General features: G+C 39.6%; 1 protein-coding gene across 2 annotated transcripts in view; it reads right to left on the bottom strand.

Moving 5' to 3' along the window:
- Nucleotides 1–26,921, bottom strand: part of LOC112452050 (T-lymphocyte activation antigen CD86-like) — a 195,386-nt gene that overhangs the window by 85,407 nt on the left and 83,058 nt on the right. Inside the window, exons 1-2 of one of the 2 annotated variants that reach the window (XM_025012062.1) lie at nucleotides 10,577–10,663; nucleotides 4,175–6,660 (exon numbers count right to left, since the gene is read on the bottom strand). In XM_025012062.1, the coding sequence (XP_024867830.1) occupies nucleotides 4,175–4,244 (70 nt within the window). In that variant the 5' untranslated portion in view covers nucleotides 4,245–6,660; nucleotides 10,577–10,663. Of the gene's footprint in view, nucleotides 1–4,174; nucleotides 6,661–10,576; nucleotides 10,664–26,921 lie in introns of those variants that run through there. The other variant, XM_025012063.1, reaches the window with a different exon arrangement.

Here is a 26,921-nt window from a genome sequence, read left to right on the forward strand (position 1 = left end):
TTGTTCGTTACGATATAGTTCAGCTAAGATAGAAACGCTTCTCGCGGGTGGTAATTCAAAGACAAACTCAGTTTGCATCCAATGGAGAATTATTAAGTAATCTTTGCCTTCTGAAACGGATATCAGTTGTAACCATAGTATAGTAACGTGCTCTGCTATCATGTATAATGGAAAGTTCAGGGTATTCCCTTGCCTGGCGATGCCTGAAGGCTACGATAATTTTACGGCTCATTTGCATAATACCGTCGGCCAGTCACGTGAATCACTTTGATAAGCTCAATAGTAATGGTTTACGCTCTCTGTCTCTCTCTCTCTCCCCTCCCTCTCTGCGTTCGTCTCTACGTTCGTTTGTACCGGCATCTCTGCGGGGAGTTTCGATTTACTGTTCGGTCGTGCCGACCGGCTACACCGCAATTCAATTTTTCGGCATTCGCTATGATATAAAGTAGAATATAGACAAAGGGTGTCCCAGAGTTACCACGGATATTCTACATATCCGGCGACAAAGGAAATTAAAAACGCGTCGTCGTTATTGAAAAAACGTGACTACATCAAGTACTCGAATGACACAACGTTTAAAGAGACGTCGTAAAACTGTCTAAAGAATAATTCAATCTTCCAGACGTCTCTTAATGTCTTAAATGTCTCGCAGACGTCTTTTGAACTTTTGCGTCATTCCGGTAGTCTCGATATAGCCGCAAGTACTTAATAAATCAGCGAAGCGTTAATCATTAAATAAACCTACTATTCTCGCCATCTGCAGACTGCGACTATTTTTAAATGCGCATGCATCTTATCGAGCCTACACAGTTAATTTAATGCATTCGGAAAACGATACATTCATCGGGTGCATAAAAGTTAAGCCGGTGTCGAGTTTAATAACGCGCGTGCAATTAGATGCAAGACACGTTGTGCAAATCCACGATACACCGTCGTTTCTGCATAAATACTGCTGTATAGAGGTGTATAATAACATCGACTCTCTTCTCTCTACAACTTCAATGGAACACCGCGGCGTTCTTGCGGCGTCTCTATCTCTCTCCTCCGCCCACTCACGACGAACTCGAGTTTGGCAAATTGGCTTCTCGACTTACAATCAACCGCATTCCACAAACGTGTTACACGTCCGCTCGATATCTATAATTCTCTGGCGCAATGCTCGTCGAAAGAGACATCGGACTATCAATGTTTGGATAGCATTTACATATTATGCACGTACAACTGTATCGCGCGGATCGATACATTAAGAAATTCGAGCAACGACTCGTTGAGATATGCGAAGTGATAGAATTCACTCGCGAAATCGATTCTCTTGCCCGTTCGTCCCGTCTACTTTCAATGGTAAAAGTGATCAAAGTAAATATATGGAATGTATGTGGTATGAAAATAATCGTCTATACCTCTGTATAGAGCGATACAAATCCGACATTGGTATAAAAAAGCAATTTGTATTTCCATGTCTCTCATTGTGCGATAAATTATCGACCTTTTCATTTCAGCGCAATAAATATTACCTCTCTTACCGCTTCAATGAAAATATCTCTTTCAAATAAATTCTGATTTCATCGATATTTTCGAAACACGGTTTATTACAAAAAGCCGTAATTTATACAGTTTCTATTGGCGATATATAATAGTGATTTTGTGAATAAATAAAGGCAAAAATTTTCGTTCGTATTACGGATTTGCAGGATCACAACAATACATCCGGAGGATCGTTCGAGCTTGCTCGTTGTAATGCTTGCAGTTGTAATTAGCCTTCGTTTAATGGATAACATGCAGAAATCACGACGAAATCGGAAAATACAAACGGAAAAATCAATCAGAATCGGTCGGCCAGTCGCAAATAACCTGTCGCTTAAAAATTCAATTTTCCATGACGTTCGTAAGAAAGTTCGTGCTCCTCGATGGAGTTTCCGGACACCTCATTTTCTCGATTCACGGGCCAGAGGTGGCACACGATGAAAGTCACCCGGAAGAGCGAGGAGCACCGTTGGGAAACGAGGGAAATTTGTTCTGCTAATTCGAGCAATGTTTATTCTCCCAAAGCTAACAGTCGGCAGAACCGAGACGCGTTAATTACCGAGCATGTCTAATTCGGTTTGCAGTTTTTCGAGGTCTAACGGTGTCGCGAAATTATATCGAAGTTTTTTATTTATATGCAAATGCATCTAAAGTTATCTACTCACTTCTACCGAATTCGATAATTTGTCTCAATATTTACCTTTATCGTCAGTTTCATCGAATTTGCATAAAATTTGCAATAAATTAATTTATAGTTTGAAGTAAAGTAATCCTAAGTAAATAAATCGTCCTAAAACTCATTATCAAAAATATAATTTTAATTTTGTATTTTAATAATATTTTTTTATAAGTTTTTAATAATATAACTGAGTAAATGATATTCTTAGTATTTAATAGAATTTCTGTTTGAAATGCAATTTCACGATACAGGAAAATACGCCGTAAATAGAATTTCCTTGCATCGGCAATGTGTCTGTATATATGTAACATTATGGCCCCATATTATTTATCATTCCTGGACGTGGCAAAATTTCAGGTAATTTATATACGGTTTACTCGTGAAGCGTGTTTATGACGAACGAGTGAATTTCCGCTACATGTCCGACACGACATCCGATCGATATCTCTTTCAAGGAGTGTTCTAAATAGTAAATCTTTTACTATTTGAAAAAAAAAGCTTTTTGATCTCTTAACGAGAAAAATGTTGGATCGCTGAGTGATTCGTAATCCGCAAATTGCTCGACAAAGCTATATACAGAGAAATACAGGTATAAGAACAACTTGAAATTCCTGATCTCAACAATCAAATCGTTCATTGCTCCTACCGACTGTTCTCGATTTAATGCAATTCGGCATACATATAGCGAATTATGAATAACTCGGTATGTCGATAGAGTTCGCTCTGAAATTATTGGCAGAATGCCTTTCGCCGAACGATCTCGAGCGATCCGGTTTAAAGCGCTTTATTCATGAGTCCATTCATTGCATGGAAATCAACTGGAATGCGATAGCGGCCCGCGGTATTTAAGAATACCAGAATACAGGAGAAACGATTCTACCTTTTAGTAGTTTTGGTAATCCTGGGCGGGAATTACGTTCGGAATTCGTCTTGTCACGCGAAATGTCGCGATAACACGACTTTTTTTTACCGACGACGACGTTCCCGTGCTCGCTTTCTTTTTTTTTTCAAGAGAAAAGAATATCTGATGTAACCGCGATCTCAATTTTCTTACAAATGTCCTGCTAATTATTTCAAATCACGACAAATTAACTCCTAATCATTCATTAACCGCGAGATATCGTAAAATGGAACGAACTTGTGTTACAGGAAAATAAAAAAAGCATTCGATCCGTTAATAAACCACCATCCAAAAGCTGGTTACCTCGGAGCTCATTAAATCGCAATATTCTGTCGAAAATTGGGTCTCCCTTACAGTATTTTATTCGTGATATACATTTCGATATAATCGCGTCCGCACGAGCGCGTGTGTGGAAAAACAATACATCGTGTCGGTGTGGCCCATTTTACCGACACACTCGCGCTTTGTTCGAATGAGCGACAGGGTGTCGTTCCACCGCTTTAAGTTTATTTGGGCCATCAGAAAATAGCAAAAAAAAATATTTGTCCGTCCACCGCTCTAGATTACGTTCACAGAACTCTATTTATATGCATAAAACGTATTTGTGCACTTGCATTCCGTAATAATCGGCTTTAAATTATGATTATCGGTGCAATCATCTATTTCATTCAATCGTTAAATTACTGCGCGCCGATGTAAATTGAGAAATTTATTCGAAAAAGAGCGTATAAACGACTATAGAATATCCGCTTAAATCTAAAAAGTTATAATCTTTCTCACTTCCTATCTTATAATTTCATTTTCAAAGAATAATCTCTTTTTCCAAATTACTCACGTTTTATAATATCTTCTTTAATATACAAAATTTAAAACTTTTAGAGTTTTTCCTCGCAATATTGTTATTATGCTCTTTTTATAACAAATTTATCAACCGTTATAAAATAATGTTTCTATTATAAAAGTAAATACAATTAAGCAACAATAAAATATGGATATATATCTTGTGCGGCTCGATCATCTCGAGGCTCTCGTGAAGAAAAGCTGGCGCAATAATACAAGATTGTACTCACCTGTCTGATGCGAGAGAAACGTTATCAGGGGCAGCACGACGCGCAGCCATCCTCCTCGATGATCCTTCATGCTGGGTATTTTTCTGAGCGGTATCGGACGGCTCTTTTCTTACCCTCCTCCACGAATGACGACGACAACGGCAACGACAGCGACGTACGACGAAACTGATCTCGTTGTGTCACACTCGCCGCTCTTTTAGTGACAGTTACTCACTGCAGCATCCCGGCACTGAACAACATCCGTGAACGATGTACACATCACCGTCATTCTCTCGTAACTAATCGCGCACACCACTCGTTTGTCGCCGTGCGCCGTATCACATGTCGACTTTGATAAGGTCCATCATTTGTCCCGTGACGACAATCGTCGACTGTTAGTCGATTATTGTTTTCCGGTGATAACTATCCGCGATCGCGACCACGCACCAACTTCCCTATTGAATATTGTTTTTTGCCCCCAAGATAACTCTTTGATTACGTCGTGTGATTCTCTTTTGTGGTAATCTCTCTTTCTGTGATTCTCCTCTTGTGGATATTCAAACGAATCGACAGGCTATCAATGTATTGCTTTGATGATCGACGACGAACAATGCCCGTTTTCCTAATTCTCTTTGTGCGAGATATATGTATGAAAATTGTTTCTTCTTTCAATATAACCCATAAATAATCGGTTTTTGAATCTTAGATTTCTTCTGTTTTTCTCTTCGTGACGATTCTTCCTGTCAAGATACGCATATACTCGTAGAAGACGAGTCGAATTTTCATGCGTGCGTCGATGCTCGAATGTTCAAATCACGAAACGACGTCATCGTAAGTGCATGGCCGGAATTTCATTTGCCGACACTCGCTTTACCGGGTACAAGTTCGTGACACGCGGTTGACGATTATTGTCAGTTTAACGAAGCACATACGGCACCGCCCGCATTCTGGCTCGCCTGAAACTGTCGAGCACAAAACGAGGTTGATTTTCACGGATTTCGAACTGCTTCGATTCGCGTGTTCTCTTCGCTTTTATATTTTAAAGATTCTCGTATACCCGCGAAAGGATTCTTCGTAACCGCGCCGAAGTTCATGCAATTTTGTTGTGCCTCGGTAATCAGGACTATATACTAGAAATTTATTCGCTGTACCTCTTTTATTCACGAGCGTTACGTGCCATTCTTCAAGTTCGTGTAATGATACCCAAGAGATCCTCCGACTTTTCTAAACTCACATTGAAAGTAATTAATTACCGTGAGGCATGCGCGTCTTCGTACTTTAGATACTACGTTAATTACCTCTCTTCCGATTTACTTCTTAATTGCTCGTACACCACGATTTATCGACTCTGGCACGTATCCCCCGACCCTTTTACATGAGCTCTGTTTGATATGGCATGTCAATATGGAAAGACCCTTTTTTTTCGATCCCCCATCGAACAAGCTTTGAATCACGATGAGATGCTTCGTGACGCGTTAAACTACTCGATTTCGAAGTACCGACAAATATTTACCAAATCTGACACTATTTCAAGTCGTTTTTGCAATGACGTCACGGGAATCGATCTCGTCCGCAAAAAAAATCTAAGGAAATCCGCACTTACTCGATCCGCACTCGTGTGGATCTTGTAGCACGCACGATCACTTATTTCGAATAATACACTTGTTCCTAATTTCCCATTAACTCTTGTTCTCAGTTCTTTTCGGGATCAAGCATTTCAGGTCAATTTCACAAGATTGATGCACAAATCAGTGTCCGCATCGTATTTGACGTGAGGCGTTTCGAGATCTGTTCGAGGCACTAAGAATGATCCGGCGCTTTTCGCTTCACACCTCAAGACATCGACCCTCTCGATAAAATTGCATTATTTATCAGACACGCTACGTGCCTCGTGCGCAGTTTTACGACCCAGCATTATCGATTGTCCGAACGACCAGCCCAGGTATACGCTTTAATTCACCGGCGGGCGCATCGTTTATGCCGCAACCTCTGCGTCGCGACAATCCGCCTCTCAAAAATTCGCAAGACATAGAATAAATTTGTTCTCAGCGGGCGATCCTTTGATCGTCCGAGGGCGATCGGGCGACTTCTCCTTTTTTTCTCTTCTCCGGCGGATCTACCCTCATGTAGAATTACAGTTTCAGATTTTCACAGATTTGTTGCCGCGGCGTGATTGAAGCAGCTTACGCGCGCGTTGCTGAATCTAGTGCGCGAAGTTTAAAGCTCTTCGTAAAGCTCACGTCAATGATTTGATCGATTTGAGACGAGAACAAGTGCGCTTGATTTTAGGCAGCCTTCTAATCCTGGTTCAAGAAATCTCCGTCTTCGCTTGGCAGTGTACCCCCCTTCCATGGGTTGCGCTCCATTAACCCGAAGCAGAGATGTACATTAATCGGTTAAATCTTGAATCTTCAATTTCATAGAAATTTCTTTCATCGCCACTCACATTTCGTTATGTGAACATAACCGTTCCGTAGAAAATGGCAGCATCTTTGTGTTGTAATTTTCTGTAACAAATAAAAAAATCGGTCGTATTAAACATACAATCAATCAAATTCAATTTAATGGTTATTTACAACAAGTTATTCTCATATTTTTATATCAATGCATTTGTAAAATTTCTTTGCTTGATTAAACAATAAATGAATATTAGAAAATTAATCATAAATAGAATCGTAAAAATTATGTAAGGTAATTGGAAAAAAATTATTTAAATCAAAATCATAAATTACAATAACTACGAATACACAAGAGCCTATTTGAGTAAAATCCATTTGTCCGCGTTTGCAGTGATGGATTTATCGGCTGATAGAAATCCTCGGTATAACCGACGAAAGTCCAGCGTAAGGTATTTAAACGAATCTCGACAGTTAGAATGTGAGTACAAATCCCAAGATAGTTAAGGCGTCTTAAGCATCTTGTATGTATTCGTCCAATTCTGCACGAACGAGATGTAATTGGGTCTACCGTTCCCGCGCCCTCCTAACGCCCGTCTCTCTCTCGCAAGCTAACCCGAAGTTCGCAGCCAGTGAGAGATATACCAGCGTCGTCTACCAGGTGCACTCTCAAGACCCTCGGATTAAAGTGCTGGAGCGCGAGTGCCGCAGAGTCACTCGTATAACTCGGTAGTTTAAGATTGACCGCGGAGTGACTCGATTACGACATACTTCGGAGCTTCGAAATTCAGTGGATTTTAGGATTTACTACACCCTGCCGGTAATCAGCTGCATTCCCCCCGCCCGAGCTTTTTCCGTTCCATAGATAATTGGGGCAGCTCGGCTAAAATCTAACCAAGTAAATCCTTCATTTCAATCTCCCTGGACTCTTTAGAGTCTTATTATAAGCTTTATAGAGTTAAATATATATGAAAAATGAATTTTTCAAACAGAATATACGCGTATCATTTCGAAACATAAAGTTTAATGAAATGTAAATATAAACCAATGAGACAAATATGTCTGCAGGAAAGGCCATAATAATTGAAGCCCATTTGTCATTAAATGTTAGCTCGCTGAATTTATTTCTGCGCAACTATATTTCACGACAAATCAAGAATTTATATGAATATACGCTGATACAGATGTGAATATATATATATATATATATATATATATATTCACATATATAACACCACAGGATGAGCATTGCAGGATTTGTACATCCAATTTCCAGACGACAGGGCTTAATAACCAAGGAACTTCCTACGTATGCGTGTTAATTAAAGTACACACGCGTTACCCGAATTTCTCAAACTTTAACTACTCCTCCGTTGACCGAAAGTTTAAATAGCTCGCTGCACATTCGGCTGGTACGAAAGCGTGGATATAGAAAGCATACTAAACCAACGGCGAGAGGCATGACCGTTTACATTAGATTCGTAATACAAACATTCGCATTCAATTATTCGCGAATAAGTTAATTAATATACCATTGTTTAAATATTAGATATAATTATGTGGTATCTATACAGTTTCAATTAATTGATCAAGATTATTTATTGAGATAGCAAACGGTCGTAATTCTGCAACGAGATACATTCATCCGTTACGCAAGAGTGATCGAAAGAGGATACGACGGAGGCTGATGAACGATATTTCGACGTTAAGGGACGTTAAAGGGGAGATGAGAAAAAACCAACTGCTCCGCTTTGGCGCAGCTCGGGAATTTCTGTCGAACTCAAGAGATGAAGCAATATAACGTCTCGTACGAAGGCTAACGGGAAGCGAGAGCTAGTTCGATTACCCGGGAATTGGTCTTTCATCGTCGTTCTAATTCGACGGTTACGTGGCAGCTTTCCGGAAGACTCACGCGATTACAACTTTGCAAGCAGCTAACGATTGTAACGGTTGTGAAGGAGTGTACCGGATGAGAAATTTGTCGACGTTTGTGCCGCGACCAAGTAAGCCACGTGAGACGACTGGATTGGATGTCGCGTTTGTGTAACTCGTCACGAGAATGAAACACGGGTTATGATAATAATTTAAGCAAGAAAATGAAAAGAACGAATTACCGATCAATCTTATGATCTATCTACATAATTTACGAGTTTCGTAAACGACGAGCTCATTTAATAAATCTGTCGTCATCTTCGTTTTGTAACTTGCTCGACAAAGTATTTTTCAAGAGATTATTTAAAAATGTACGTAATAATATTTTTTTGAAATGATTTAATTATCTCGTTCGTTTTATAAATTAACGACACAATTTTAATTGAATTTCAGTAACGCTGTTGAGATAAAATTCAAATTTTGTTTTTATCGATAAAAGCATAGTTCAGTGATAATTGCAGTAATTAACCGGCAGATATTTTATTCACGGAAAGATCTAAAAAAAAACGTCTGGCAAAACGGACAAGCAAATTGCGTAAATATTTCACAATCGTCGTATTTATCGTTATTTACAACAGAACTTACGCTTTATTATACACAATCACGAAAAGAATCATAAATAATTTAGCCACCTGCAAATCTGACCGTCCGGTTGTCATGAATATTTAACGACTGTTGCAGGCACGACGCGCAATGCGAAATCTTTCTTCGTCGCGCCGCGCTATTGCACTTTGCGTTGGTTGACCCCCTTTTTATCCGCAACGCCCACAATTGTCAGAAGTTGGAGACGACCCAAACGTTCCGAATGATAAGTGTACTAACTTCTCACCTCCTCGTAAAAATTATTTTTATTGGCTTACTCGATAAGGCCATCACCTAAATTAATAAGCTTGTTTGCAGTTCGGCTAAAAGCTTACCCGAATAATTCAAAGTCAAATAAAGAGAAGCAGTTAAAATCGAGATATTTGGCAAAGAACGATGATTCGAATAAATTCTTTACGCGTATAAAATTATTTTGAAAACAAGATATGCGATATCGTTGCACGCAATCCGCCCCTCGTTACAACACTTCGCGAATTATGTCTGCGAAGTGCGAGCTTGCATGTAATCGACAAATGAAGCAATCCTCTCGTGCTGTGTAATCATAAAGTTCGTAACTACCTTTTCGCACGGTCAATTGGAAACTAACCGCTCATGCGGTTGCCAAAAACCGAGTCACTATATCGTTAGCACGATCAGCTCAAAGAGAATTTCGTATACGTCTAAGGAAATCTGTCACGCCTCGCTATCTCTTTGCCACTATCACCCTTTTCCGATTCTTTGAATCCAATAGTCTTATCTTTAACACAATTCCTATTTTCGGAAATAATAAAAAAAAGAGGAAGAAAGATTTTTCATATAAATCTATTAATTTATCACAGTGCGTTATAATCACATTTGCTTTTAAAAATTGAAAAAAAACTAAAATAAAAAAATAGACCTTTCGAATATTGCGATATTCTTTACATGTATCAAATATTTGTGACAGTCGAGATATTGAAATTTATGAAACTGTTATATTATACTCTTTATTCAAATATATGTATAAATTGTCAGAGGCAAAGGTAGATGTAATAAATGAGAGGCCAGCGAGATACTATGCGAATGTATGCACGTTTGTTACTTTAATCGCCGGAGATGATAGTGCGGCACGGAATCGTGGTATCCCGACAACGGTATAACGGTGCAAATAAGAGCACGATTTCTCGTTAGTCGCGATTGCAGCTGCGCTACTGAATGGTCAGCGACGAAGTGTCATAGCTCTCACTGGTACAAAACCGCGATACGTCCTGACTTTCTCGGGTTGTATTTTATTCATGTCGCACATAAAATCATTACCGGAAAAAATTGAGGAGAGAACGGAGAAACTGATACGAGAAAAATGACACTTATTTAAACATTGCAACTTCCGAAGTGATGTTCCAATAACATGAATCCTCGATCCGTCACATAAATCTTGCATTCGACTTTTGATAGTCTGTTCAACACAATTTCATCTTTGTATTTCGGTCGATGAATTCAATTAATACGGCCATACTCTCACTAACGAACTTACGTTCTTATCAGAACGGGATTCTGGTCGTGAGACGCGGAGCGGATTTAAGTTACCCGCGATATATAGGGTGATATCACTACGTGGCGGCTTGCCCGCGACTGAGAGAGCTTTCGGACCAACCCCGTCCGAGTTTCCCGGATCGGCCGCGGTAGCGCTGCGTAACCGAATCCACCCCCGTTCTCCCTCTCTCTCTCTTTCTCTGCTCCTGCCCTTTCCCACCCCTTGTTCGTTTCTCTTTCTCGCACTCCCGTGTCCCACCAGCTTCCGTTGCCCCCACGACAAAAACAATTGCCTCTCCGTCCCCTCTGTGCGCCGTTGCTTCCTCGTCGTACTGTCCGATACGTATCTGCATTCCCTATGTATTAGGTAGTAAAGTGGCTCCACTCTCACCCTCCACCGAGGAAATCTGGAATTCTTGTCGTATTTAAATTAGCGTCTACGGCGACAGTGCTTAATGCCGGGTAAGGGAGGTGTGCCTGTTTCGCGAACGACGACACTCCGGAGCACTTTTTCAGCACGAGGTCGTAACTCGGCGAGCGCGATAAAAGAGGCAGAGTCATAAGGTAAATTGTAATTAAAAGTAAACATCGCAAGCAAGCCAATTTGTGCCGTTTTATTGGTCGTTTAAGAGATATTTGATACGGAATAATCGTTTCAAATATGTATTTTTATCTTCATATTATTAAAAATAATATCCACTTGTTGCATATAAAACTGCACATCTAAAGATAAATTTATGATTTCTTTTAAATAATGGTTGACAAATAATGCTATTACGCGAGTTACAGAAAAACGAGAGAGAGATACGGAATTAGCAATTACTCTATTTAAAACTTCATAAAACAGAATATCCTATTGCGGACATAATCACGCAATGCTGTAGATAAATGACTAATGTATTTCGTTGAATGTACGTCGTAAAGCAGTCTTGACAGTGATATTCATTGAAAAGTTTAAATAGCGAATCTCATCGGCGAATTCAAAATACGCGATATTGCGAGTGAAAGAACCAACAGCGGAACACGAGCAATCCCTCTTAGAGCAATCTTTCAGCGGAATATTTTTTTCGAAATTGAATCGGTAGCAGAAGATACATAATGCATCAGCGGGCAAATATCTCGCGGCTGACAGCTGTGATTTATTCGTTTGATTTCGTTGAGAACGGTCACTGAGATATCAAGAATGAAACGTCACATATACTTCGCCGAAAAAGGTCAATTGCGGGATGTTTCGTGCCGAGATAATTTAATACGTCAATACGAGCGTCTTTATTCCGTGTTACATCGTAAAAAAGCGACAAATGGTCGTGATTGCTCAAATCGATAACTGAACGCTTAAACTTATACGCCGTTTGGACTCAATGTTATCTTATATCTCAGGACGTTCGCAATTTTGAGAGCATTTCTGCCAGAAAAATCACACGAGCTTTATGCGTGCTCTAAAGTGTACTCTTTAACGCGAGCGTATCAGGAAGTGAGCGCCCAGGTCTCTTCACAGGTATTGACTTTCTAACAAAAGCGCTCTTCCGATAAAGCGTCAACTACACGCCACCCCCGACTCACCCTACCTGCCTCTGCTATGTTGTCCCCTACCCTTCCTTCCGCCAGCCTGCTAAGCCTGCCGTCCTACAGGTATTTCGATACACTCACCGACGGCGCCACGACCAGCTTCTGGCGTAAAATAATTAATTTTCAACAGGCAACAAACCATTAAAGTGCTCGGACTGGCGTGCGCATGTAATTATCGGCATGCGTTAGAAACATGATATTCTTTTGAAGCCGGCACACCTTTGTGCTGAACAAAAAACAAAGATCGAGTGCTAATTGAGGTCGAGAGTCGTCAATTCAACGAGGAAAGCTCGATTTATGGTCATCTGGCCGATTCGAGCGATTTGTTATTCGATCGATGTCTCGCTGGTCTAACTATTTAACTCCCTTCAGGATGGAAATAATTTTCATTTTTCGTACAATAATAAATGTCAAAGAGAGAATTATATGTTAAAGTCAAACAGAGAATTATATGTCATGTTTCGATAAATTATTTCGTAAGAGTGCAAATAAATGTTCATGATTTTACGGAAGTAAAATGATGGAATATCCGATAACAAAATAAAATGCATCGGCAACGCTTTAGGGTTTATTTTAAAAGTTGCACATTACAGCCACGTCCTGATTCGATTTTGATTGACGTTCTGCACTGTTAATGCTTCATTCGGATATTCATTCTTTCCTACAGGATAAACAGCAATCACGCATAGCAGTCGATTAGATTCTACGCCTGCAATTATTGATTAATCATTGACGATTAACAATCTGTCATTCGCGCTAATTCGATAATTCGATTTATATTTCATGTCAAGAGTGATTTTCTTCGAAGCAGTACGTTTCACTTAAACATCTGTGTTATAAAATGGCCAGTACGTTTGACAACGTTTTATGTAAAAATAATTTATGTGATTCATACCATTTGATCTGCGTTATGTCCAAAAGCATGCATATTCTATGCATGATAAATAAGCTTATTACATTTTGCTGCCTTCGCTGTAAGTACACAATTGCGGCACACGATATTTCCATATTACTCCGAACAATGTATTGCTCCAACATAATGCATACGTACATATGCAGAATATTACTGTTCCTGACAAAATACTTGTTAAAATCATTACTAGCTTCGTCAGAAACAGTAATGTTATATGCATGCATTGTATGCACCAACATTGGCGTTTCGGATCGTATTGACATTTTACCCATACTTACATTATTAATGCATCTACACGTTCAAACGCGTTTGTCCGATTTCGGGTTATTTCTAATTAAAAGATTGCTAATTAAAATACTTAATTAACTGTCTCCGCTTGTTATTAAAACATTATTGTGCGTACTACTTTAGACATATGAACAATGTTTCATAAAATCAATAACTTGTTATAAAATTAAGTAATCTTCGGCACAGAATGAATGGTATGTATAGGCAGATATAATACAGACAAATTACCAATGTAAACTGAATTGATGGCTACATTTTTCTCATATATGCACGGTATATATACCTATAATCGCTTTCTTTTTATCTAAGGGTATATATGTAGCCAATTTAAAATAGAATGGCTTATACGTATATGTATGTATATAAACAACACAGAGACGTATATATACCTATATGTACATAGGTATAAATATATACACGAGATAAATTCGCAAAATCGATCTCAATTTCTTTTTAACAGATACGATAACCAGCAAATGCCATTTAAGTGTTAATTGCATCGATTTCGCTCGTGGATAATTCGATTCGCGTATCTCTTTCATTATTCTCAACCCCGTACCATAATTCATTCCGCAGCAAACAATTCCCGATATGAGATTCTCTCGGCTGGATAAAGCGACGATATCGCGCCCGTGTTTTCTATAGTAACATATTAAATCTCCAGCGGAAGTAAAGATTTCTCTTCGCTTCAATTATACAACTTTAAATCACGCCGCTAATACCTGTTTTTCGAGCTACAATACATTGCGCGCGATAACTTTTTAACCAACTAATTTTATATCAATCTCTCACGTCAGAAACTGACTCTTCTTTCCAACGAGATATTTCACCAATGCGCCGTTTGTAAACTCGCGAGTATTGCTCGCGAGTAAACCCTGCTCGATTATGTAAAGGATTGCATTGCAAACAGCATAATTTAATCTTTTTTCGATTTTCCCTGACCTACTTCGCTTCTCACGCAAGCCGTTATCCTTGTTCCTTTTTTCTATTTATTTCTTACCTGTCTTACTGCAAATTGAAGCAGAATGGATAAGTTAATTCTCTTGTTTGCCATTTTAACGTCCAGTAATAAAAAAAAGCTTATTAACCTATCAGTAACGTTGCTATGAAAAATCGTAGCTATAATGTATGAGACTGTGTAAGATATAATATTATACTCCAATTATAATTAATAAAATCTAATTGTAAATGTCCAAAATATTTTTTTAAAATTTTTTATAATATAATTATAAAAAATATAATTAATTCTTTTATTAAAAATTTACATTTTTGCTAAAAACAGTATTATTTTACTCGCTAACATACGTCCCACATTATCGCTGTTGAATTAAAATTAAAAAACTAAGTCTCACTAGATTACACACTTCGTTAAGTATCTACTTATAAATTTAAAGCTACTTTAAAATATTTAAAAAAATTGGAGTTATAGCTGAAAAAAGATCATTCTTTTTTCATTAAATTTTTTTGATATCTATTTTTTATCGCCGTAAAAACAGCAAGTAGTACAATAAATCAATCTGAAAATGCGAATACAGATTTAAAAATTAAACCCGTGCAAATTCGTCATTTTATATTCTATTTCTAATTGCGTTCCGTTTGCGATTTTCTCAGAGAGAAGCGAGTCAGTCGCTTCATAATCAGACTTTCTTCGCCGTTACCCTCTCGCTTTTTCTCGTTATATTCTCTTGCTTATGTCTCTCTATTCCTGCGATGCGTCCCAACCCCACAGAACCCTGTCGTTCTGCTTCTGCGGCACTGCATAATACTACCGCGGGAGATTATCTTAATGGCGTCACAACTTTCCGACGAGCATCATGTTATCGGGCCTTTAATACTACGTTAAGTACCGCACTTCTCGCGGAATCGTTGGGGCGCTAAGGACGACTCGCAAAAAAATCACGCCGTTGCTGACGCGAAACCTACGTTAAGATTATTTCACGCTATCTCGTCTTGGCGTTTATCCGGATGCACATTTTGTAATCTCCATTAGTTTCTTAACTTGGGAAATTTACTTTCCTCAGGTAATCATTAAATCGCGGGTAATATTGTTTTTATGTTAAATCGAGTTATTTGTGCCAAAAGATATGTGTGTAAATTAAATGAAAATAAGTCAAATGTAACATTATGAAAAAGATAAACAAATTGTTTTTACAACCATTAATATTGTATGGTTGACTAAACAAATAGCTGCAAAATTTATTATCATAATTTAATATCGTTAAAGAGTAAAACCTGCATCAAATTTTTTAATACTTATTAATAAAGAATAATTGAAAATAACCGCATCACGTATATGTATAACAAATTTAATTATTAAATATAAACAAAGAGATTGATTAATTTATATTTCTAAATTTTTAAAAATTTAATTATTAAAATAGAGATTTAGAAATTTAAGAAAAATTTTACCTCATAATTTAAAAACTTAAAAATCACAAAGTTAAGAACTTAAGGCTTTAACAATTTAAGATTCTGATGTATAAAATGTACAAATTTAATGTAAAATAAATGAAATGAGATAAATCGAGTTTACTATATATAATCCAAGGCTCTCCCCAAAATTTAGCATTTTTATCTGTATAATTAGTAAGTATGAGACAGCCACCGATATGTGAAGTGTGAAATCGATTCAGACCAAACAAAGAAGTACGCACAAACGCGCGAATGGCATCATCAGTACTGGCTAATAAGCAAGTTATTCATTCACGTTTGTTCGCGCTTGCTCGGCCGGAGCCCGACTTTTTTTTACAATTTGTAAAACCTCTGTCGCTCTCTTTCTCGGTGACAACCGTCATGCATGCTGGGGAAGAGGGCCGGTCGCGACTTAAATAACAATGGTCGCTCGCTGCATATACGATGCATTTATTAACGCTCGAGTAGCAGCAAGCGTGGTGTCATGCACGGAGGATTACGTGCCGGTTGTTATTTTCCTGCGAAGCAGAGAGCGCGATAGGCGGCATACGGAATCACCTGGTAGCCGGCGATAATAAGGCATGTCGTGACTGGAAAGTTGTAAACAGCTCTCCGAGTATGATAACGGCGACGAGATTCCCGGGTGCACTAAACGACACCCTTCCCCACCCCTTCTCACTAACTCGCGCCACGCGCGAGGAACCGTCTCAAAGGCGAAACCGCGAGATAAGGATCTCCAAGCGGGGGATGAAACGGTCGATCGTGTTCCCGTAAGCCCCGTTGCCAACCGTCTCTCGCAACGGTCTTGTATATAAGATCGTAAGATATAAACGACATTTCTGTACGTCGCGGCTGGTCGAATGAAAAACCCCGCGAGTTCGTAATTCGCGATTATCAAGACGGAACGCAGGCGACGTTCTAAGCCGATCAAAAAATTCCCACTTTTTGCCGACTTTCGTGTCACGCGATAGTCTAATTACCAGTCTACCTGCCCGTCGCACCTGACGCGACGTTACAACGGGCGAGAACGATTACACCGGTTTTCGCGATTCGTCGGTAACGTAAGCAACGCTCACTCCTTGTCCTCGCCCTCGTTGTGATCGTCGACGACGAAAGCTCGCTTTACCCGCGACTACACCTCTCTGTGTTCTTCTTCACCTTCGCCGCAGAACTACGGCCTTAAATCATAACTACGTACCGTCGTTTAGAGTGGCGCAAGAAATGAAGACAAATGCTCGGGGGGTGTTATGAAGGGGAAACGCGATAGCTGCGGACATGAAGATTCGTTGCGTGCGCTCCTTGACGCTCTTCAAGGCGCACAGCATCCGACCGAGCGAAGGGATGAGCGAAGCGAAAACGAACTTTTCCGAAAGTACGCGTCGACAATCTCTCTTTCTTTCTCTCTCCGGCATTGTTGATGAAAATTTGAACGATTCTATCCGGTCGCTCGTTTCACATTGCGCCGTTTCTCCGTATCTCCTTCATTTCTCTCCGGGGAATTCTCCGAAAGCGTCTATCCGAGGAACGTTGTCCGGGAAGTTCGGTCGTTCCCCAATGAACATCGGTCGGTCGATTAATTTTAAAACGAGTAAGCGCGGCGAAGTCTGTCCGGTTCGTCGTCGTCGTTCCGTTTGCAGACGCGTAACATCGTCGTTAACTTTCGGGGACCCCGGACTCCGAGCGACGTTATTATTACCGAGTTAAACCCTAAGCGACGAGACTGCCATGCACCGACGTACGAAGTTTAATCGGCGATTTACTCCCCTGTCCGGAATCCCGTATCCCGTGAACCTCGAGTATCAACGTGTTATACGACCGTAAAGTCTCGTTACGCGCGGCTACATATTTTTCTTTCCTTTTTTACGAGAGAGAGAGAGAGAGAGAGAGAGAGAGAGAGAGACTACAGTTTATATATTATGTGTAACGTGCAATTTTTGCCCACTATCCCATAAGAGTTTTATATCACAGATGTTGAAGGATAAATTAAGAAAAATGGTTATAGTTTCGAGTTATAAAACATAGTTTCCGGTTAGTTTGAAAGATAAATTAAATTTCAAATCGATATAGATATATGAAGGTAACAAAGTTTTGAATGCAAATCATTCAATTGGCTATACATTTAATGTCGTAAACATGGAAAGTGTTCTATAGAATTTGATACTTTTATAGAAGTTGATTAATTAAAACTTTGAATAAAGAATAATTGATTCTGTTCGTGAAGAAGAACAGTTCTAGGATTACCTGCACATTAAATTATCACAATTACACGAAAGTAACTGGCTAAAGTGAGGTAAGAGTACCAATACCCGGACAGGTACCTATACCTGGAGATCTTTATTATTTATATGTATAACGCGAATTAAAATCAAAGATAAAAATATTTTTTCTTGTATAGTTTGAAACTTTAGTTATGGTATCCAAACGTATTATTATTTCCATTTTATATTTTTTTAAAGGTATCCAGACATAGGTACGTGTCTAGGCATTGGTACATTTACCTATTCTTAAGTGTCCGGGTATTGGTATTATACTTTTACCTTAACAGCTCGCTTAACAGCTTTGTGCTAAAGCAGATAAGCATTCATAAAATAAAATCTGGGGAAGACATTCAACTACTTAGTAAACCGTTTACTCACAAGTGAGCTGCAGCACGATCAAGTAGATAGATAATTTCAGCAAATAGAAAAATCATGATCTTGTTGTGCCGATAAGTCAATTGAAATCAAGTGCCACTAGACGGTCCATTATCGGAACGAAAGAGATTCTCGGCACAGATAATAGATAAGCTACATCGAGAGCGCTTCAGCATGAAATTCAACGTGAAATACACCGGCGGACGGAGGAGAACTCTACCATTTGCATGTGGGGACGCACGAAAGGGAGAGAACAATGGTGCCGCGTGAGTAATGTTTCAATTTTTTCCCCTAGGATCCTTTATGTACATGACCACGAATATATACGCCGGATCCAGGAATACAAAAGTCGCCGTATATATTCGAAGACAGTATATACGGCACGACCTCGATCCTCGCTCGATTATTCGCTAAGTAAATTTATTAATGGCAAAGGGCTTCGATGTTGTCTCGGTAAAAAGAGAGTCGTTCCGTTTACGACGTGATACGGTAAAATCGATTTCCTGCAGGCGCGGTAACGCCGTTGCAATTTTACGAGGTTCAAAAATTAAGTACTCCGTATACGCGTACGCGAGAGCAATTATTCTCTCGGAAAATTTCTTACTTATCTCCGTGGGTAGTGAAAGAAAAGCATTTAAGCGTTTAACGTCGGGCACGTTTGCTTTCGACTTCATAAATAATTTAAGAGCCGTATAAATATTCACAACAAGCGCCCGTGTTTCACGTGTATCAGCTACTCTCTCGACGTTCCGTATGGAATTCTTCCCGTTGAAGAAACAATTTTCCGAAAGTATGGCACTTTACACAGCCCTTTTTCTGTCGCGGCTTCGATTACAGTAATTTTCACACCAGCGATACGGCGAGTTGAGGTGAGCTCCAAGAGTGGTGCGTGATTAGCCGTTCGCGCGCAGTAGCCGCGCGGGGAAAGCGGGGGACTTGATCGACACTTCTTGTTTTCGGCGCGTGATCGTTAAAACGCGAGCGTGCACGCGACGCATAAATTGCGATTCGCAATCGCGTTTATCGGATTATCGAGCGTAACGCAACGCATTAGCTCTTGCCCTCAAACGGCTGCTGCTCCACGACCCGTTGCCATAAATATTAGTTAAAGCTGTCCGAGGTTACAATTAATCCTCGGTGACTTTTCGCAAATAGAAAAAAATGGAGAAAGGAGGCGCGAAATCGATTGAAACTCGATCGACTACGTCCCCGCGTCAGCTGTTAGATTTTTCGAACGCCACAGAAGTGGATAAGGTATATATATTATCATTTGCTGTTTACTAACACAACAACAGGAATAAAATTATTATTTCATAGATCTATAGTTTTAATTACCTATAATTCTTTGATTCATTTATATCAATATATTTGAAAATAAATTCTATAATATATACAGGAAGAAGAGAAGTGTCTTTCGCATTCAAATAACGCGCATTGGCTCTCGCAGAATTATAGATTCGACGTTTCATTTTCCCGTTGACACGTCATGCCGCAATCCTCTGAGCAGCTCGTGATAACGGTAATCAGACGTGTAAAGTTTAAACCTCAGACATCCAAGGAATGAGAATCTCCCGTTGGAGATCGGTTTTTCGAACGCGCTCGTTACGCTTTCTCGTAAAAATCAAATAAAATTCGAAAAAAGAAATTATATCATAAATAATTCGCTCACCAGTTGCATCCGCGGCGCGTCGCTATTCCATCGATGCCAATTTCTGTTTGCCTCGAAATTCTAGCAAGACGATTTATCCACACACACATACACGCGCGCGCGCAGCAAATTGTGAATCACGTAAAACGCAATCGATTACTATCGCGCGCGCAAATTTACACGGTACGCAATTTAACATCATACTCCCGACGCGTATTTACCTTCGCATATATGTCCGCGTGTTCATTTTCGATGTGCGAGAAGAACGCGAGAAACGCGCCGGTATTCCATGGACCGCGAAAAAATCGCCGGCAATATATTTCAATTTTGATAGGCTAGACGTACGTAATAATCCTTTCATCGATTAACGAGTGATTATCAAATACTGTCGCACTATCGAGGAAGAGGAAACGCGCTATCAACGTCCGATACTCGTTCGACAATGCCCGATTACTCAGCGACCAAGAAAAAACGAAAAGAAGAAACGCGGCGTCATGTGTTTCCGAATTAATCCATAGTATCTATTACGCGATCGTACGCAATAGTGAACGTGTTTTTTTGCGAGATGATAGCTAAATACTCTCGTGTGGCATCGAGAGAGAAGAAGTACATTATACACACTCGATATTTTATTCAACAAAATCATTATTTGCTCTCGGCGATCAAAGAAAAAACGAACAAGCGCCGTGCGTTCACGATATGTTCAACACGATCGTACGCAACAATAAACGTGCCTTTCTTTCCTAGATGAGTGACCATTTAATATTCTTAATTGTATCATCGAGAGAAAAGAATAAACGTTCTGTTATGAATATATACTCGATATTTAATTTCTCAGCCAAAAGAAATTAGTCAAATCGAAATTGATTTGATGTCAATGCGCCAATGAGAACAAGTCGATCGCGCGCGTTGCTCTATTATGTACTCCGGCTTCTTGTGAGAACAAATTTACGCACGTACATACGTATTCGTGCGTCGATTCGAAGCACGCGGTATCACGCGGCTCGCGCCTTCCAATCGACGAGGATATCGTTTTGATTTTAGGAGATCGCGTTTCGATGAACGTTACCGCACGCGTCGCGCCTTGCCGTCGCGTCGTAAGTCGAGATTGTCGAGAAGTTTGCCGAGTAAGTATGTATCCGGCGCGGCGGGCTTGTGAGCGACTCGCGTCCCTGGCGAGCGACGCGCGAATCCCTTCAGAGACTTTCTCGCGTTTTCTCGCCGCGTTCTGCCGTCGCGCGTTGCGCGACGTTAAGCGCGGAGAATACACAGGAGACAAGCTTACCGAGTAATACCTTACCTTACTCGGAAAACGGACTTTCTCCGGTTGTGTCACGTTTCACGCGAGGTTTGCTCAAATTTATGTTCGGACGAAGAGACGGACGCGCCACGCGACTGATTGTGACGATTGTGACCGATTAATCGATTCGCTCTGAACTTTTTGATCTTTTAAAGTCGTCAGCGAAGCTCCGAGCTCCGAGCTTCTTCGCGACTTGGCGAGTGCGAGTGTCGCGAGTGAAGTGAACTAGTGAAGAAGTGAAGCCATACGCCTCCGCTGATCGCCGAACGTTTCATTGGCTGATTGGCTCCCTGACGACTCGCGCGTGAACCCCGTCGCGAGTGAAACCATACGCCTCCGCCTCCGCTAGTCGCCGAACGGCTGCCGTCGCGAGTGAATTTCAGGCGAGCGAGACAAGTGTTGTGTGACGATTATTTGGACAAGTGTCGCGACTGCGTTGAAGCAAGTGTCTCACGAAGAACCGCGACGACGTCTAAAGTCAGTACGCGCGCGGTATCGCGCGGTTGGCGACGGCTTCGCCGAGCTTCGTCGATTCGGCAATTGACGGTGAATCTGTAACGTACGTTTGCGGGTCTCCGCACAGGTCAAATGGCGATCATCGTGCGAGTTTCGGGCGATCGAGGTGATTGTTGCCGCGATTATTGCCACCGGGAGTAAACACCTCGCGAAAGACGAGGCGCTAATCCATTTCGTAGCGACGGGCTTCGTCGAGTTTCCGTACATAGTTCTTTGACGGTTCTGTACCTCTGTATGGCTCCATTAGTCATAGGATGGTTCATTGACGATACGTGTCTAAATCCTTCCTTCAGTGCGATCGCGTCTTTTCGTCGTCATTACGCGTGCGTGAATTTCGGGAGTGCCGTGATGAAATATCGGTCGCAAGTAACCGCGCGCGTGCGCCGTGTTTGAACGTGACTGCCGCCGTGAGTGATAGTGAAATAGTACGATATACTAAATATCTAGACACTAGGTATACTTAAGTGTCGTCGGGTCAATGTCGAGTAAAAACGTGGGACGCGTGCTGCACGAGTGTGAGTGCCACCAATCCCGTGGATTAATCATTCGATCGAAATGGAAAACGGAGCCTTTGACGGAAGACGGCATTCTCCGGCAGGAAGCAAGGAGCAACGCGAGCGGGACGACGGCCGGTGAGTCCAAAAAATCACGATGTAATTAATTGGATCCTATACTTGGTCCAGTCACAGCGCTCGACGCGATTCTTTATATTCTTTTTTATAATAATAACAATGCCGCTTATTTATGAATATATATCAGAAATCGCTTGTCGGTTTGTCAATATGATGAGATTATTTTTAAAATACGTGCTTAAAAGGCACGATGCATTTTCTACGTAATTTTTCACGAACTCTTTATGTCACTTTATGTAAAAATGTTTGAAATGTCAGAAATACCGATACGATATCTTTCTTGCTGCAAAAAAAATACGTAGCCATTTTTTCCGCGAAATGAGAACTTATTTAACTGCAAATTATAATAATAATAATACCGCTTCTTTATGAATACACACCAAAAATCGTTTGTCAGTAATATGACGAAATTATTTAAGAAATACGTGCTTAAGGCACCATGCATTTTCTACGTAATGTTTCACGATCTATTTATGTCACTTTGTTTATGTAAAAATGTCTGAAATGTCAGAAATACCGATACTGCGTCTTTCTCGTTACAAAAAGAATACGTAATCTTCCTTTCCGCGAAATGAGAACTTACTTAACTGTAGATTGGGGAAAATCATTAATGTTAATCATTAATACAGATCGTTGACGTAAGCGTGTGGTCCGATCCAATTAACAGCTACGATGTAAACATTAATTGACTGCCGGTATTGTGGCTACAATATACAATCCGTTTATGAGTAACAAATTAAACAATTAATGCTATTAATAAATGCTAATACGTCATGATTATCATTTATTTAACAATAGTAGGTTTTGGATAACACTGTAATTATGCGGAATTTCCCATATACTGTGTACGATTTAAAGTTAGGACCGTATGTGTGCATAATTTTGCAAGTAAAATATTTCTTGAAAGATCGAGGAAAATTATATTTAACCCTTTAATTCGCGGTTTTTTTGCAACAAAATGGCAAGAAAAATTATTTTTTATCCTTCGAAATTAATAATTTAATTGAATTTAATATAATATATATATATTAATAATAACTTCACTTTTAGAAACAAAAAAGCAAAAGTTATCAGGTTAAAAAGAATATTTAAAAAATTAATGTGCATTTTATAATAATGCACTCATCAAATATTGTACGTCTTTTTATACATTGTTGATAATTGATAACAGAGTAAACATTCCTGACGTGCCGTTCGTCCGGCTCTTGTGCTCAACAGATGCACAAATAACTTTAGTATAATTATTTTTTATACTCGAGTTAACACGAGTGCGTGCACCACGGTAATATAAAATAAAGCCGAGAATAAAGCACTGCCTGAGTATAACTCGGGCTTTCATACACGTTCGTCAGTAACGCTTAATTAACGACATTCTTTAATTATATATATATATATATATATATATATATATATTTAATTCTTGTATCTTTGATACAAGATAATATTTAATTCTTATGATTATTCTTCGATATAAGAATTAAATAACAATATTGCTACATTTATAGTTAAGCAATATCTCATTCAACGATATTCAACAATTATCTCTTAAAACGTTAAACTTTATCCAAGTTTTTTCTTGATTATCTCCACGATGTCTTTTTGCTATTGAATACGATTAGAGGAAACGGTAGAAGGCTTTTAATTCATTCACTTTAAAGGTGCGAATTAGAGACGGCGTAAAGATTTATTCATTGAGATCGAGTAAAGCCCGCACGTGCATTTTACGGTTAATTACGGAATTCGCGAAACTTTGCGCACGTCTCTAGAATTAATTTGCATCGGTGGAAGAGAGGGGAGAGAGGGTTTAAAAAGAGACACGCGAATAGTTTAGATTCCGTGAAAGGTCGACCGGCAATCGTCGAGCGTTAACGACAGGAGAGTATAGTCGCGCGCTGCTGCTGCGATTTAAAGAACGGAGCACAAGCGGCCGGCGTGATACGCGAAATCGACGAGCACACGCTCACTCGGACTCGGGGATCGTTTCATTATTCAGCGGACCCGCATGCAGTAACACGCGTCCTTCTCGGAATTCACGTGCGAGCGAAGCAGGCGGAGCAGCAGGCCCGGTCCGTGTACGTGCTCGCTTTTTTCCTTCTCCCTCCTCGTAGCTTCATTATGTATAAGGGTGGCGGTCAAACTGTTCTCTCGCGACTCTCCACAGTCTCCACGCAGATTGCTTCTCGATTAGAAATTTCCTACGATCTCGTCGTGTCTTTTATATTCTTTTCTGGTGCAGAGTTTTTCACACATACGTAATGCAAGAGCTTATTACATTTAATTGTGCACCGAGAGACAATAGATTCAGTTTTCTCTCTTCTCTCTCTCTCTTTCCTTCTTTCTCCCTGCACTTCTACCTCCATGATAAAATTTGTCAGTGATTTGAAAAATTCCGAGCATAGCAATTTTCGATACAAAAATTTCACGAATTCGGAATTCGGATATTCGGTATTATCAGTAGAACGCCATTTTTGCCGTTCCACGGCGGCTATTTCCAAACGGCAAGCGAGGCAAAATTTACCGTAAAGTGGTGCTCTTGAACGCGATACTGTATTATGGACAGTGTCGGACAGTGTTGTCCCGTCGTCCAGCAGCGATCTTTACATCATCGTGTCAGGAGCCCGACCGCGCCGCGCGTTGCTTTGCATTTTTTTCCCCTCCACGTCGATGCTTTTCATTTATCGCATGGCCACTGTCGTGATATAACTCCATTACATAAGCGAATAGCCAATAGGTTACATCACCCAGTCTGATGCAGCAAACAAACTTCACAGTATTGAACAGTTAGTACAGTTAAAGAGCTAAAGCCATTGTAAAAAAATTAATTAATATCATACATATTCGACAACGCGATCGTTAAATGAATGAACGATGTTTTGCAGTAATGAGTGTATCGTGAACTTCATTTCAACTGTACATACATGTTTGATACTATATAATTTTGATACATGATAATTATTCGTTGAGATATTCTGGAAAAATTATGCATTCGTAAATGTATTGACAATATCATGGGCAGATAAAATCAGAAATAGTAATCTGCGGAGTAATACATTTTTAATATATATACTTATTTAACAATATATTAATCGTTGGTAGTTTTATCGTAAAATAACTATATATATTAGAAATTTATTATCCTGCAATTTCTATTTCTGATTTCATCTGCCTATATGATGTAGTCATTACTTTTACTGCTAACATTCGGTAGTATTGACTGAATGCTTGTCGCAATTATTATTAGAATGGCGTTATTGTTATTACTTAATTACGGTGTAGTTTCGGTAAGTTGAAATGAGCCGGTTTTGAATCTCCTGCACGTAATTGCTCATTGTTAACTTAAATGAGTAGTCTTTCAAAAAAGTAGAGACTAATTTGCATTATACGAGTTAGGCCAAACGACGGAACGTACACTTCGCAAATTATCTGACTGCGCTTTTTAACACGCGGTAACGAATAATCGATAAGACACATTTGTAAATCCAGTACGGTTGTGCGATGAGTATCTTTACATGCAACGAAAGCGACTACTTTTGCATACTAATTCGTCAATTTTCTTCGTCGTAAATTTAATGATTAAAAGAGAAATTAAATACTATCACTATAAATCCAAGTGTGTCATTTTTACAGATTTAAGTGTGTAAAATCGTGGTAGTCACTTTTCACACATTTGTACGCGTGTTATTTTTACACATTTTTCAAAAAAATAACACGCGTACAAATATATAAAAAGTGACTACACGATTTTGCACACTTTAATGTGTGGGAATGGCACATTTGGATTTGCAGTGATCTTGCAGATCGTACACGCAGTTACAATTAAGCAATATAATTTAATAAATTGAGAATTTAGAATGCTGCTTTGCTCTTGCTCCGTTTCACAGTTCTCGGATACAAGACACAAACAACAGTAAATTAAAATATCGCGATTGTCATCACCGTGAAAGAGAGTTATATTACTATACGTTTTAATTAAAGAGAAAGCGTAAGCCATAGCACAAGTCGACGCGTTTTTCACATTTCTGGTGTCTCCTAATGAATAATTCCGCCGGAGAATTGGCCTCCGCGTTATCTACGCAAACGTCACCTATAAAAAGAAATCCCCTCTATTTTTCATAGAGAGATCACACCCCCACAACGTAACGTTGCGCGTTAGACATTATCAAAACCCGTATTGTTTTTTACGAAGTTGTGCGTAATATATTTAATTCATCACAAACACACGGAGATGAGTTGAATTGCGAACTATGGTGGATAAGCCAGAATTATACAGTAGTTAGCGAATTATTTATTAAATAATGTTTACGGTACAATTTGCACTTTCAAGATAAGCAGATGCGGCGGCGAGGATAAGTTAGAAATTAACCTGCGCGTCAGTGCTTGCGATTTACGTAAAGCGCGCGCTCTCTCTGTATGCGCGTTTTGTTCGCTTTGAGGA

This window comes from Temnothorax curvispinosus, unplaced genomic scaffold (assembly GCF_003070985.1).
Source record: "Temnothorax curvispinosus isolate PA1 unplaced genomic scaffold, ASM307098v1 QBEX01002901.1, whole genome shotgun sequence".
NCBI classification, from domain to species: domain Eukaryota; kingdom Metazoa; phylum Arthropoda; class Insecta; order Hymenoptera; family Formicidae; genus Temnothorax; species Temnothorax curvispinosus.